This window comes from Aptenodytes forsteri, unplaced genomic scaffold (assembly GCF_000699145.1).
Source record: "Aptenodytes forsteri isolate BGI_AS27 unplaced genomic scaffold, ASM69914v1 Scaffold93, whole genome shotgun sequence".
Lineage (NCBI taxonomy): Eukaryota > Metazoa > Chordata > Aves > Sphenisciformes > Spheniscidae > Aptenodytes > Aptenodytes forsteri.
Genome location: NW_008794665.1, coordinates 10,872,852 through 10,888,291, shown reverse-complemented (window position 1 = coordinate 10,888,291; position 15,440 = coordinate 10,872,852). Strand labels below are relative to the sequence as shown.

The 15,440-nt window shown below is 42.2% G+C and overlaps 1 protein-coding gene across 1 annotated transcript in view; it reads right to left on the bottom strand.

Annotated features, from left to right (window-relative positions):
- The window catches only part of TECRL (trans-2,3-enoyl-CoA reductase-like), a 72,993-nt gene that overhangs the window by 12,844 nt on the left and 44,709 nt on the right, over positions 1 to 15,440 (bottom strand). Inside the window, exons 4-5 of the mRNA XM_009273608.2 lie at positions 14,679 to 14,782; positions 2,056 to 2,171 (exon numbers count right to left, since the gene is read on the bottom strand). Coding sequence (XP_009271883.1) covers positions 2,056 to 2,171; positions 14,679 to 14,782 — 220 coding nt within the window. The remainder of the gene's footprint in view (positions 1 to 2,055; positions 2,172 to 14,678; positions 14,783 to 15,440) is intronic.

Here is a 15,440-nt window from a genome sequence, read left to right as displayed (position 1 = left end):
CTTTTGAGGAAGATTATGAAACAATAACAGGCGTTGCTGATTTGCTTCTGAGAATGAGTTGCAGCTCGTAGAGATTGAGTTTTAGAAACAAATGTCAAGAGTGATTCCTGGTGGCATTTTATCTTAGTTACATTTACCATACTACCAGAGTCCGTCTCACTGCAAACCAATTATAAGACATAAATGAAAAGTGGTTTTCAGCATGTGAAATCTCAAATACTTTTATTATGCATCTTGTATGGTAGCCAGAGTCAAAGATTAAACAATTTCAAAGTAATTAAACCAGAGAGAGTTGAGCTAAGAAAATTTCAAACAATTAATGACTTATCCAAAGTCTGGAGCAAACTTCCAGCTTTGCTGGAAATTTTAAAATTAATTTGGCTTAGGATGGGGACCTCAGAGGAATCCGTTAAGGAGTGGTCACTGGAGGATTCTGCATATCCCTTGCCCGCTTAAAAGAAGGTAAAAGTATTGCTGACTATCCTGTGCTACCAGAAAGTCTCTCTTCTTAAGTGTATGAGCGAGAGAAGGAAGGAAAGCGTCTTGCAGCTGTGGATTTGAATTCAACTATTCTGTGTTCTCATTCCCAGCTCCACTAACTCCCTTAATGTCTCTCCAAGTCTCTGTTCCTCCATCTGTAAATGGTATTATTACTCACTGTGTTTCTCTGCTGTATACCAGCTCCCTTGATTCTGCAGTCATAATGTGGAAAAAGTGCTGTGGGAAAGCTGTACAGTTCCTCGAGGCTCCTAGTTCCCTGTGTGCCCTCTCACTTCAGTGCTCCAGCTTACGCAGCCAACAGGCTTTCCTTGATCATGTTCCACCCCTCTGCCAGGCACTAATCCCCCAGAATGGGGACAATCACACTGAAGAGAAGGAAGTTCCTTAAGTGTGAAAGTTCCCAGCCTGCCTGGTGCATTAACCACCATCCTGTGGAGGGATACAGTTGGTGGTGGCAGTGCCTTGAGCCTCCCAGGCAGTTATCATGTGTAGCTGCTTGCCACTTTCTTGTCTGTAACTGTTCTTAATCCCTCCCATTGATCAGGTCTGCTTTGTTTCTTCCAGAGTCATTCAAAAGTCTTGGGAATGGCAGGGGCTGTCAAAGGTCATAAAAAGCTATCTTGGTTGGCTGTCCTCTCTTCATTGCTTTTTGGCACGCTCTTGAGTTCTAGCAGACTAAGCAGGTTGCGTTTCCTTGAGGTCAGCTCCTACTGTATTATATCAGAGCTGTTTAATTTTCCTTGTTAGCATTACTGTTCCAATGATGGAGAGAAGCAAAGCTATCTGGTTTATGCTTATGTATGAGCTCCTCTGATTTGTTTTTGTACAGCTAGATACAACCTGTGCTCTTCATTGTTCTATAACAGCAGCTGAGCTCTTATTTTTGTTTGTCACTTAAGTGTTTTATTTCTTAAAAGTCTTTCAGAACTCAAATATGTTGCATATGACCCTGGAGAACAATTACAGTTTGAAGAGATTAGTTTCAAAAATCAGGTTACCAGTTCTGAATTCCTATGGTGCTTCTTTTGAGTTTCTCAGTTGTTCTTGACCTGGCTCATGACATGCAGACCTCTTGAAATTCCTGCTTGTCGTGCCTAGGTGAGAGCTGGCATGGGGGTAGTTATCTTCTGTGCTGGATGCTGATGCTACTCATCTTATGAGTGGGAATGCACTGTAAAGAGACTGGGAGTGGGACACCTGAAGTCTTGTCCTCTCTTCTCTGTCAAGTGTGACTTTGGGTTACTACCCACTGTGTTTATTATTTCACCTTCTGTTCAGGCTGTGTGTCTGGAGTGCAAACTATTTGGGGAAAATACATCTCCCATTGTGACCAGGTGCAGTGACCATTGCAACTGGGATCCCATTTTTGGTCAGGCTTATGAGTGCTGCTAAAATGCCAAACTGCTATTGATAAGAACAAGCTGAAACTCCCACTGGCTCTGAGACCAAGCATGCAGCCTCACACCCCCTGTACCTCCTCAGCCCTGGAAATGCAGTCTCCATCCCTCTGGCTCCCTGTCCTCCAGGAAAATAGTTCACGCAAGTGTCACTTACTGAACCACTGGGTGGCGGAAGTTCTTCGTACTTTCCGCTTGATCATAAATAGTTGAGAGACGAATGTAAAAGAGCAGATATATTAGAAGAGGACCGGTGTATTCTGCTAGAAAAAACTAGAAATGAAAAAGAAAATAGCTGTATCAGAGTAGGAAATTGTACCAAGGCATGGGAAAACGAATACCCCTATCCACAACACCTATTCATCCTTCAAATGTCATTTTGGCTTCATTTTGAGGACTTAAATGACACATAGGGTTTTTTCTGCTGTCTCTTTAGCAAAGGAGTAGAACCCATCTAGCAAATGAGAGAGAGGTTTCTGTGCAGAACACTAACCCAGTCAGGAAAGCTTCATGGAAGGTGGTCAAAATCACAGTCATCTCCTCTTTATACTTTTGGCTGTGCCATCAGATGCCTATTTGGAATCTAAATAACACTGAAAATTGAGGCCCAAAAGCTGAAGGCAGCTTGCTTTCTGCCAGTGTTTTTTGCAATTAAATGATACATCAGTTAAAAGCCAACCAAGCATGTCAGAAACAAACATAGCTTTGACTCCTGGTTGCTAGCAGAGTCATCTGGAGGGGAGGGATCATTGCTTGAAATTTGGTGGTGGGTGGAAGAGCAGGACCTGCCTGCCTGGTGTATGGCACTTTGAGCCTTTGTTCAGTGACCGAGTGGGACTCCTCCCTGTGCAGGCATCAGCAGAAGTAGCCTGCAGTGGGCAGACTGGACAAGTAAGTTACCCTGTAAAACAGAAAGAAGTAATTCCATCTCCCCACTGCCACCCCCGCTAGCCACAGAGAGCCTAGAGGAGATAAGGGGACAGGGAGAGAAGGCGGAGTTATAGCGCTGCCATGAGCCACCCTCAGTTTTACGTTCTGGCTTTGGTTTGGTACAGCCTGCATTGCCTTTTGTCAGGGCACGCTTGTAAGCTACAAACAGCTGGACGAAGTAAAATGTGGTTAGAGTGATGTGAGGTCTGGATTTCATCATCTGTCCCCACTGGAATGAATCTCAGAATAAAATGGAAATGGTGTAGTCCTACATGTTTACAAAGACCAGCAACTGGCAAATCATAATTCAAGTGCATAGTATTGCTTAAGGGATAACAATTCATAACTAATGGGCCATTTGGCTTTAAGGTGGCTGTTTGCACAGCTATAGAATTGTAATGGATAAATACCTGTGGCTTAAGGAAGCAACACTGAATTTAGACTACCTTTCTCAAAAGCAGTATTTGGCAGGAAGTCCGACCACTAGTGGGCTGTTCATCTAATCACTCTTCAGAAGGGCTTTGAAACAGAAAGGTTTTCCTGCAGAAATATTCTGCAATTAGGTTTCCTTCATTTGGGACCCGCAGTACCATTTCTTTTCCTCTATTACAGGGGGAAACGTTTTGAAATTTCAGCCTTTCATAGCAGGACTGTCTCCAAAAGTAACAGACTTAAGTGTTCTCTACCAGGGAAATGTCAAATTCTCTTTTGTTCCACGTGACACCATGATTTCTGTGCTCCGTTTAGACTCTGCATGATCCCAAGAGCGGGTGTGTGTGTATGTGTGTGTGTATGAAAACATTTAATCAAGGATTGCCTAAGAGCCCAAGTTATTGTGGAACACACCACAGCCAAGGGCTTATTAGAGTTTTGCCCTAATAGCAGTTGTATGGGTCTATTCCTAACTGTGAGCCCACTGTGTTAGGCACTCTGCAAACACTGTAAGAGACAGCCTCCACTATTAAAACCTGATACACTAAATATAGACAATGGTGGTATAGGAGGCAGAGGTGCAGATAATATGGTCTGGGTAGGTCAGTGTAAGAGCTTGGAATGAGCTGCTTTCTTCAGCGTAGCTTTTCCTCTCAGCCATGAGTTGTACCACAAAATACATCTGTAACTGCCAGCTTTTATCATGTTTGGCATGAGCATATTACAAAGCTGCCAGGAAAAGTTTGGCAGGACGTAGCACCAAGTTGTGGTTACTTGTCACTGCACCAAGTGTTTCCCCCTTTACCCCCTGGCTAATTTCAGATGCTGAAAGGAGAAGGAAAGCTTCAGGATTTAGTAAAAAAATCCAGTCTCTATTTAACAGCCAAAGCTACCAGCCATGCATACCTGAATCCCTGTGACTGGGTGAGGTGTCTTTGATGTAAAAGGGGGGATGCAGAGCCTTCCATCAGAGCAATTCAGAGAAGCAGCTGAGCACCAACAAGCAGCTCTTGAGTTGGGGTTTGTGGAGGTGAGCAGCATCAGCATGCTCAGGGTGTTTTACAGGCCAGGGACAAGGTCCCGTCTTACCTGTGTGTCAGTCACATCCAACACAAAGCAATAATCGCCCATGCGGAGGCAGGCAGTCCAGGGTCAGCTGTGAGATTTGCAATCACAGTAGGTATTGTCTGGCAGGCAGGACTGTATTTGCCTTTGTCATAACTGCATCACACTGCTGGAACATAGTTAAGATCGGTAGCATTCTGTTTTAGAGGATGAGGTTCAGTTTGCTCTAGTGTTTTTGGGGTTTTTTTTACATTTTGGGTGAGTTTCAGTCTGTTTCCCTCTGTTGCATCTCCCATGCTGCAAACTCTGCTCTCCTTCTCTGGCCCACTGATTTTAAATTCATCAGAAATGAAAAGTGAGTTCCATAAAGGCAGGCAGAGAAACTCTGCTAAAAATCCCATGAGTTCAAGCAGGTGGAAGGGAAGGTAGTCTTCAATTAACACAAAATTACAATAGGTTCTAACCATTGGCAATCAAAGGCAAGCATCATTCTTTTGCTATTGATTCTCAATGAATATATACAATTAAGCGTACCTAGTATCTTCATGCTCATCCTATAGTTGATTAATTGGTGGGCTTGGGGAGTTATTAGTTGTGTTAAGGATCAGTTCAACTTATCATTTTTACAGATGCTCAAAAAACCTACAAAATTACTAAGATACTAGTTCCTGCTGACATATCCTGCAAAAATAATAATCAAATTTTAAACAAAACCCTGACAATAATAACATCGTATCTTGTAGTTTCTAGACAAGAGAAATACTATTTTGTAAAAACCAAAAAGAGTGATCATTTAAAACACAGAGCTTTTTTCTTCTGCAGAAATGTAAAAAACATCCAATATTTAGAAGAAAATTACTTTTTCTTTACCATCTTGTGGGCCTGCCTAGATTATTTTGATGTATTTGGTGCAGCCAAATATGGCAGTCCATAATAAACACAAAGATCTTTTCCTGGAGAAGCATTACATCTCTATTACAATGTGCATAGCTCAACAGAATTTAACTGTTGAGCTCATCATTAACTCCCTGAAGAAAGAAAACTGGAGATTGCCCCTTTTTTCCACATCTGTACACTCTATTTCATATCTTGAACAGTGTCCAGTTCGCTTACCTTCCTTCTTTCCTCCACAGTGTCTGGCATTATATACTCTATATACCTCCTACTCTCAGTGGCACAGAGAAAGTGCTGTTCTTGAATCAAACCCCTCCCAGGCATGAGCTCCATACAGGGTGCTAAACTCAAGCTTCTTTAACTGTCTCAATTATCAGGTCCTTGGGGATACCTAAACTGGAAACATCTACTACATAAACAACAAAACAGAGATCTGAAATATGTCAAAAGGGAGCTAATCTAGGAGTCTCCATCATTCAAGAGATGATGACACAAATGGGAAAACAATACAGGATAGCTAATTCGCAAACCAGCAAGGCATTTCATCTTGCATGAGCCAGATTGTACCTGCTTCTTTTATCTCTGTTCAGATGATCATGCCAGAGTAACACCTTGCTGAACTGAGTAACAACCAGGTCAGGAATTATAATCCCAGACCTTATGAAGCAGAGGGTATATTTAGGGAGATATGAATACAGCAGCCGTGAACGGAGCTCTTTAAAGTTATTTGAGGGAATGTGAGGTGAATTTTCTGGCTGGTCAGGGCAGCTGGCATAGTGCCTGACACCATCCCAACAGGTCTACTACAGGGAATGGAAAGGATTTTGATGTGAGTTAATAGTACCATGTGTAGTGGTTGGGAAAAGGCAGAAAAGGACAAAAGGAAGCTATAAACAGAGGGGGTGGAGTGAAGGAAGTCTGAAAAAAGTCCAACAGAATCTTCATAAATGAACAGCCCACGGATTAGCAATCTTCACATGAGGGCATCAGCTAATTCCTCTCTGTAATGTTTACGACATGCCCTTTCTGTAATACCACACAACACACCCTATCTTGTATCATGTTGCCTTTTGGCATAGTCTCACATTATCTCATTTATGACAAGCTGCAGAGCAGAGCTGAGGAAAGGCCACACAGCCTTTTCCATACTGATCCCTTCCTGCAGCTTTTTCCATGCCATGTAGGGGCAGTTTCCCAGTTCATCGGTGCTGGTCGTGATGTTTTCTCTTCCACTGCCAACGGGATGTCTGGGTTCAAGCAGGGGAAGCGGAGGGCGTGGTATGAGGATAATACCTGCCGCCAGGACAATGACTTTGGGTCATTGCCTGAAGCACTCGGCACAGCAAGAGCTACAAAATAGCTCAAGCGTGTCCTGGGTAACTTTGATGGAAAAGCAGCTGCAGTATATAAATTATCTAATGGACAGAGCTTAGTTTCTCTGATAAATGTGAGACAAAGGCATTAGTTGCAGGTCTGAGCCAGGGTCAGACTGAGACAGTACGTACCGCATAAAGAGGAGGATCTACTGATATCAGACAGACCATTGCTATGTGTGAGTGTACAGAGAGCATCTGGGATTTCTGAGAAACCCAAGAGAAACAGGCAGTTGAACCCCCCCAAGTTCCAAAATCACATTAAACTTAGCATCTAACTACCTTAGACTCCTTTTACAATGCCAGCCCTAAGTACTCTTGAGCTAATGATCATTAAGAAACATTATTAATTTCTGGACTAATTTCTACTTCATATGCTTTGCTACCTCATTAAAGGCTGTATAGTTACCTGGGGATGATAATGGCATAATTTTAGCAGCATCTCTAAATCTTCCCCTTTTTAAAATTTTTGTATTTTCATGTTTGCAAAAGTCAGGTAGTACACTTCTTAAGGGCTGCTTGAATATTCAATTATTTTTGTTCCAATTCTCATGGAACTGGCTAATTCATTCTACAAAATTTAAATAGTGCACGCAGGGGCACCTGAAACTTCCCTTGTCTGGGCAGATTTTGCAGTGGCTCGGTGTCTAAGAGTATTTCAGGCTGCAGCTCAATATTTACTGCAAATATCAGAGATAGGGATGGATTTGCTGTAGGATTTTATAGGCAAATTGCAGCTGACTCAGGCCAGCTTCAGGAGCTGGGGAGTGAACAGTGATGGATGCTGTTTCTCCCTGAGCCAGGCCTGTGCTCCCTCTGTGGAAAAAGGGAGGTGAAATCCCAGCTTCCTCCTGTCTCTTCTCCTAAGACTGAACTGTCTGAAACCACTGCTTTGGCATCAGACCACTTCATACTCTGGTCAAGATTCCTCCCTGAGAGGAAAAGCCATTGCAAGTTTCTTACTCAAAATGGAAAATTACTGTAAATTAACAAATGTTCTTCTTATACACACGCGTATATGCATATTATATATGTTTATACCTACACATATTCAGCGAAGCACTCAAGTTCTGTTTGTAACCAAACACCAATGTGAGTTCAGATTTGCTGCCAAATCTTTACAGGGCTTTGACAGCATTTTGAAATGTGCCATATAATGTGTATCATTTTAAAATGTGTATCTATCGTCTGCTATGTAGATACCTAAATGAAATAGTGCTTTTTAACACCTGGCTATTACTAATAACCTCAAATAGCTCTTCCACAGTGCTTTTCATCTAGAAGCCTCAAAACATTTTGCAAAGAGGAAAATACTGTTATTTTCTTGCCGCAGATCTGGAAACTGAGATACAGAGAAATTCGGTGACTTGTCAAGGTCACCAGACAAGGTGGGCAAAGACTGACAAAGGGGTACCTGGTCCTCCCAAACTCTGGTTTACTCTTCTCTTTGTGTTCTCCTTACCCCCCGGTATGGGGTTGGGCAAAAATTCCCCATACAAAATAATTTTGCCAGGCTTATGCATTCTAGAGGGACTAAAACTTCTCAAATTTGCATAGATTGACAAATTGTCAATGTAACAGTTAACAGACAATTGTCTGCACTTACAGCACCATACATTAAGTAGCTCTTTGTTCCTTAAGTAGCAGGAAGGGTTTAAGCATAAAGTTGTCTATAACTGAAAGAAACTGCTTGTTCTGTTTATGCTTACTGAATTCCCTCTACCTTCTTTTTGCGCTTGAAGTGGTAAAAACTCAAGGGTATTACTATAAACACTTATGCATAGGTTCTTCAGCCTGTAACATGCTCAACAGCAACCAAAATATTCACCCCTCAGAATTAATTTTCCTAGTAGCTCCCGAACTCCCTTTTGTGCCTGAAAAATTGACACGCTGGCACGGTTCATCGTGAGCTTCTGGCATTTGTTGCTGAGATCAAGAGAAATTATTGCAACGCTGTTTGCCTTATTAGAAGCAGCATCTGAGGAATCCCAATCAGCCAGCTGGGCAGTTTCAGAGGTCTCCTCTTCCCTTATCAGTTGACTTCATGCTGCCACTGGGCAGTGACAAAGACCCAAAAGTATATGTGGCCCAACGAAAGGCACAAACAATATAAAAGCATGGCAAGAAATCAGGCAAATGCAAGCTGTTCTCTCCTGATAACCCTGGAGGTTGAAAACTATTAGACTTAATTAAATGAAAAATAAGACCAATCTTGTGTGTGTAGTTTGCCTTTGTGAAAGGTTACAGTGTTTTGAAAGTTCATAGCATTTGACTGGGATCAGCTCAAGACTCGGCCAGCTGTACCAAGGTAGAGCAGCACTTATGTGTGTTCAAGCAGAAACCTCTGCCAAGTACAAACTGCTAGCTGTAAAATGGAGGTGCTTTGTGTTACAAATAATTGTAGTTGGAAAAGGAGCTGTAGAGGAAATAGCGACTTCTTTTTTTCCTGGAGATCATCTTCTATGTCAAATTATCTATTGATCCAAGAGGTTTAGCAATGAAAAAATGTTTGGGGATTTCTTTCTCTTCGGCACTTTGTTGTAGTTGTTCTTAAGCCGCCCACAGATGTACACAGAATCACATATTCTGTTTATTTGGCACTGCTGCTAAGTTTTGCAGGTACCCATGATTCCCTGAAAGTGTTATTCAATTTGTAGGGTCCTGTCCCACAACTAACTGTGTTTGAATTGGCCACAAATATGTAAGCTCTGATATGTATCCGCTGAGAAATATACTCAGTGATATTCTCCGCTGATACATCCTACAGATCCTCAGCTCTCTCTCTTACCTTGATCTCAAATTCCTTCCTAAGCAATGATCATATGAGTTTTCTTACATTTATCTTCTTCACACTGGCCCACCAGTTGCTGTGACTCCCAGCCCTCCCACTCCTTCAAATTCCTCAGATCCTGTCTTTTTTCTTCTATTATAATTGTCTGTACTTCTACATCCCATTGAGAGGTTATAAACCTTTATCGAAGTCTCTTCTTCCATTCCCAACTTAGAGAAAACATCTTAAGTTGTTCCCCATGGGATGCCCAAAGCTGACCTCAGTATAGAGAAGGTGGAGAAAATGAGTCAGCAGCGGTTTGGCTGCCTCTTTTTTAAACCCATCAATACTCATAAACTGCTTCGTATCACACTCATCCCACAGACTTCATGGGATTGTTCCACATTTACAGGACCAACTGAGCGAGCTCTGCCAGCCACAGTCAGATCAAACTGCTCCTCCCCTATTCACCACCCACCCACATCCACAGGACAGAAGGACTTTGGTACGCATGTGCTGCGCGAGTAAGAGGAGAGAATCACACCGACCGAAACGCTGCCTTCCCCCCGAGAGAACAGGAGCACCTCGTTATTCAGTACAGCATGCACTTCCCCATTGTGTACACCTGCTATACATAACCACAAAGTTTCAAACATAGATCTCTTGGCTTCTTGTTCATTTTCCACAATGTCTAACTCGGTGATAATTTTGCCTGCCAGCCAGAAGGGAACAGACCAATTAGTGAAAGCGTAGATTTTCAGATTTCAAAGATGTTCTTGGGTTTAAATAAGTATTAGTCTCTACATTTCTAAATTGAGCAGAATCTTTTTGTCATTGGAAAATTTGAAATTATTCCAGAAAAATGATGTATAATATAATCTTAAACCTATTAAATACAGTTCCATTTTTCAGCCAGCTCTGTTTTACACCAGCAGAAGCCTATTGAAGTGGTAACTCAGATCAGAGAGAATCAACGGTTTTCTCTGTGTGATTATTTGTATCGCAGAGCTGTGTGGAATCAGAGTCATACAGGGAGGGTATGCAAGGGGGGGGACTGTGCAATCGCAAAGCAAAAAAATGCACAACCTGAGGAACTATAATCTAAGCAAATGGAGCAGTTCTGCTGCCAGCCGCAGTATTTTAAAGCTCTCAGGAGTCAAAGTATTTAAGCAATCCCTAATTTTAAATCACAGTTACAAAAAATATTTACTGAAGTACTGTGTTTCAGGTTTAATCTTATGGAATTCACAGACTTGGAGGTAAAATATATTTTTCACAGTTCTATGCTGTTTTCTCAGTTCTATTTTGATCCTTCTGGTAGCCTGCCCAGGTAGCAACTAGACAACTGAAGCTGATAAATCAGAAATCGCAATCACTGCTCAAATGAGGAAAGCTTTAGCAGAAGTCTGAATTTGAGCAGGAAGAATGGTTTTCGTTTTCCTTTTGACTACAGCAGCCGTATGCATTCTTAGCAGTAAAATGCCAGCCACGTTTCAAAAAGTCACATGCCGCATTGCAATATGTAAAAAAGAGGTCTCTGTCAAACATGCTTAGGCCCAAAATTGGACAGAGATTAAAAATAAAACCTATCACTCCAGTGGTGGGAATTTCAAACACCCCTGGGGGTACAATCTTTGCAGGAGGCACATAGAAAAGATCTGTAAACTCAGCTCCCATTAGTATCTCTGCAGCATCAGTCAGCAAACCTCAACTATCCCCTCCAGGTAGGGTAAAGGAATTGGTAAATCTTGTGCAGAAGTAAATTATGTGTTTCAGATAATATTTGTTTCATAAAAAAGAAGGCAGAGCAGAGAGAGAGTTTTATCAAAATCCATGATACCAAGAAACAGGTTTTTTCTTCTCCCTGAATTGCTTTTTGGAGATGAGCCTTGAGGGCCTTCATTCTTCTAAAAGAGCCAGCTGAGCTTGGATTTCTACCCATATTATCCAGGAAAGGGCCTCATTCTCAAAAGAGATTGACAAGTAATTGCTCCAGTGGAGGCGAACTGCAAATCCCTCACCCCAGTTTGTCCTCCCTCCTCCCTCAGAGCAACCCAGCCTCTAGAACTTGTTGAAATCTGGTCAACCAATCTCGGAGCTGTGGTGTAACCTGAGCCCAGGGATGTCTGGCCTTTCACAGCACAAAAGACCAAAAATATTTCAGTCACTGTGCAACCATGTTTCAAGAAGGCTGAGGATGAGAAGGAAACATCCTTCCTACAAGTGGCAGCCTCTGACAGAGCAACTGAGTAGACAACAGGAGACGACAAACTCTTGAGCCACCAAGGCGGAGTGTGAGAAGGACTGTAAATCAGAGACTGTGCATGCTCCAAAAGGGAAGCTGAGGTTTCTTGATGCAGAAATATGCTCCTAGACTTAGGGACCCAAACTGTTTGGTTTGGAACAGACAACAGCATCATCTTTCATTTTACAACTGCTCCCAGGAGGTAGAGGTGAGTACCGCTTTCCCCTTTTAAAAAACACAAGCTTATTGTCTTGGTGTAAATCCCCAGCTTTGGGGGTCTTAGTGTTCTTGATCCTCAAGTGGGCATCTCAAGTATGGTCTCCAATGAGGTGACAAAGCCCCAGAAGACCCACTTCATGCTTAGTTTTCCCCTAGACAGATTCATGCCCAATGCATCGACCTCTAGAGCACCAACGTATCTCCATGTGCTTCTGTGCATATTTTTGGAGTCCAGACCTGAATGTGGCCCTTTGTACCTCAGCTATCATTTTGCTGACAAGATAAGAGTATTTTTATTCTGTGCCTTGTTTATTTAAATGTCAACCCTTTAAATCAGAAGCATCCCTCACTGTGTGCATAAATCTGATAGAGCATCAAGGGGGATGGGAGAATGGGAGCTCTAAGCACAGTAAAAACGGCAGTAAAACTATACATCCTGTTTACAAATACATTCTTAATTGCTATTGTTAGAATACAATCTTCTATGAACTTTTTCTCTATTGCTATAGACTAGCTATAATATAAAAATCTCTTGACTGTTTAAATGATGTGGCTAGGAAGAAGATTTCTCCCGCTGAGAATGGAGACAATTTAGAATATGGAACAGAATGGGATAAGATGAATATTCAGAAACTCATGGAGTCAACTTTCTGCACACACAGATTAAATCATTAAAAAATGCCACTGCCTGCAGTATCAACACCTAGTCATAACTGCACTATTTATAATGGGATATTAAACTTTAGTTATGTTACTGTCTTAGGCTACATAAACCACCACGAAAGTAGAGAATAAATAAGGTTCTTGCAGATTACTTAGTTGTAGCAAACAGGAGGCTGCACTACTCACAATTTTGCTTTGCAAAGAAATTCCGTGGTTGAGAGGTGGTGGGATGGGTTGGGGGGGAAACAGGACCCCAACTAGCATTAATCAGCATGGCCCCAGTAGGCCATTAATCAGTATGGGAATCAGTGGGGTAAAGCCTCAGCCTTGGTAAACTTGCAGACCTCTACTGAAACGGGTAGGTCACACCGTGTGAACTGCTCTAGCTCCACTGAAGTAAACTGCTTGTCACCACCTAGGGATTTGCATCCTGTTGTTAGAACTGGGAAGGATAGATATAGGTCATGCTCTTGTTCATAGGGGCTAAAACCTCCCAGAGTTTGTGCTGCTAGGGGCTATCTGCTTCCCTGGAGAGAGAGAAATGCACGTGAGCTTGAGCAGGTGAGATGGATATGTGACCTTACAGTGCTGATCCAGAATCTGACTCTTCCCAAAGTCAAGGGCAGTTCTGGCAGTAACATCCATCTTGAGTGTACTGTTTAATGGATAAGGAGCTGTAAAATAGCATGTCCATTCTAAGCGTCTTGTAGTAATGCTTCCCATAGTGACCTACTGGAGAGAGGAACCAGTACTATCATATGCAAGCTGCTTAAAGACCTGACACTCACAAGCTCCATCCATATAGGCACAGCCAAGGAAGGACAGTGGTTTGTCCGTGGGCCCTGCGGTCACCCCACATGAGCAGGGTGGGATCTGCGGGCCGCCTGAGGTAAGAATCTAATAATTTGACCTACAGCCATGATGCCAGTTAGCAAAAACTCACTTGTTTCATTAAAGGAATTGCAAGCAATTGGTGGTTTGTTTTCCATTGCTATGAATAGTCTCATCATGGCTTTCAGAAACTGTAGTTCTATCCTACTCATGTTAATAATTTGACCTACAGCCATGATGTCAGTTAGCAAAAACTCACTTGTTTCATTAAAGGAATTGCAAGCAATTGGTGGTTTGTTTTCCATTGCTATGAATAGTCTCATCATGGCTTTTATGGCTTTCAGAAACTGTAGTTCTATCTTACTCATGTTTCTTACTGCAGAAATTGGGAATCTCGTTACCCAATATACAGATGTGGGCTGTGTGTTACTCCAGCTAACGCAGTACATGCCAGCTACAGCAAGAGCTAGGTCAGTCTAGTAGTGAGACTACTTTCAGTTCTGCCACCTATGCCTGCTGCAGGACGTTGGAAAGGTCTCTTCATCTCCCATTCCTTCACTGTTCTTTCAAACCCTTCTGCTGTTTTCTGTCTTTGGGCTGTGAAAGAATTGAATCTTTCACTTCCTCCTTGCACAGATGAGCCCGTAAGGTTAGAGTTCCCTACAACCCCATTTGGGTGGAATGTGTTGCCTCTCTCCAGCCACCCTGACCTTCCAACAGTTGCTTACAGGAAAGTAACTGAAGTCAAACTGAGACCAGAAGTAAAAACAGACAGTGCTTCTACCCATAGTGTAATACAGGTATTGTTGCTCATGGCTAATGCTTTTGTTTTACAAAGAGATTGAAAAGTTTTGTGACTCCTGAGCCTGGCCGGGCATCTTCTGCCTGGAGTCCTTGGCCTCACCACTCTCTCAGAACTGTTCTTTGGGTGAACAAAGAGTAAGACATTCCCATCCGATCATTTTCCTGCATTAGTAACAGGATTACCAGAAATCTATTTTTTCTTTTTAATATCCTTCCACTTTCAAAGCTGAGGAGCCTTGCAGCAAATGAATGTATTTGGCTACAGGTCCTGCACAGGCATATAAACCCTAGATAAGCTAAAACTGTTTTTAAAAACTGATTTTTTTTTTCCTCAGGCAATATTGTTATGTCCACCTTTTAATCTGTCATTGGATGTCAGACTTAGCACGTTGATAACTTGGCTCATTATCCATTTAATTCGGTTTTGACTGCTGATAAAGTAATTACACCATTTGACAAAGGGAAGGACAGGCTGAGGAAGTTGGAGTAATTTCATGCTAAAACACATTGTACATTAAGATGTATCGTATTGAGTGTTACAAGGACATACTTACTGTGGTCCATCCGACCTGCTGACCCAGGTCCGTAAAATACAGTGTAATGATGGAGGAAACGGCAAGGCTTTGAATGTTAACGGAATCCTTCAAATAGGGCCCATCTGTAATGAGAAAAAGGGAAGAGGATGGCATGAACAACAGGCATCCTCTCAGAGGCTCAGCATAACGTGTAGGCTGCCCTGCTAATGGTCAAGGTGTAGGCCCAACTTGTATTCTGATTTATTTTGGTGACTTGGTACTTATTCTCCAGGTTACAGCATTTCTATGAGAGTTATTCTCCTCTCATTTTAACAAAAGCATTAGGCTGACATGGCACTGGGAGGCAACGCATAGCAATTGTTTCGATGTTATCTCTGTTAATCTAGACCATTAGAGATATGCCATGCAATCACACAATTTCATGGAGCACTTTTTGTTCCGTCTTGCAAGACTAATGGGAAAGTCAATGTTATGCAGTGTCTCCCTCACTGATATCTTTTGCTGAAGCGTTTGCATTCTCAGCCTATTTTACAATAGATGGCACCATCATGATGAACGCAACTTCTTGGACAAAGGCCCACAGTCCAAGGTTTCTTTGTAAGCTGTCTGACCTAGGCAGACCAGGTGTATCTGAGCATTACTTTACTTTTACAGTATTCTGAGGCATCTGCTTCCAGTCCTGATGGACCTAGAGTGTACAGGCAGAGACATAAAATGGCAATATCTGGTTCTCTTCTTTTATAGAGGCAGAGTTGGATATTGGGAAACCCCAACAGACAC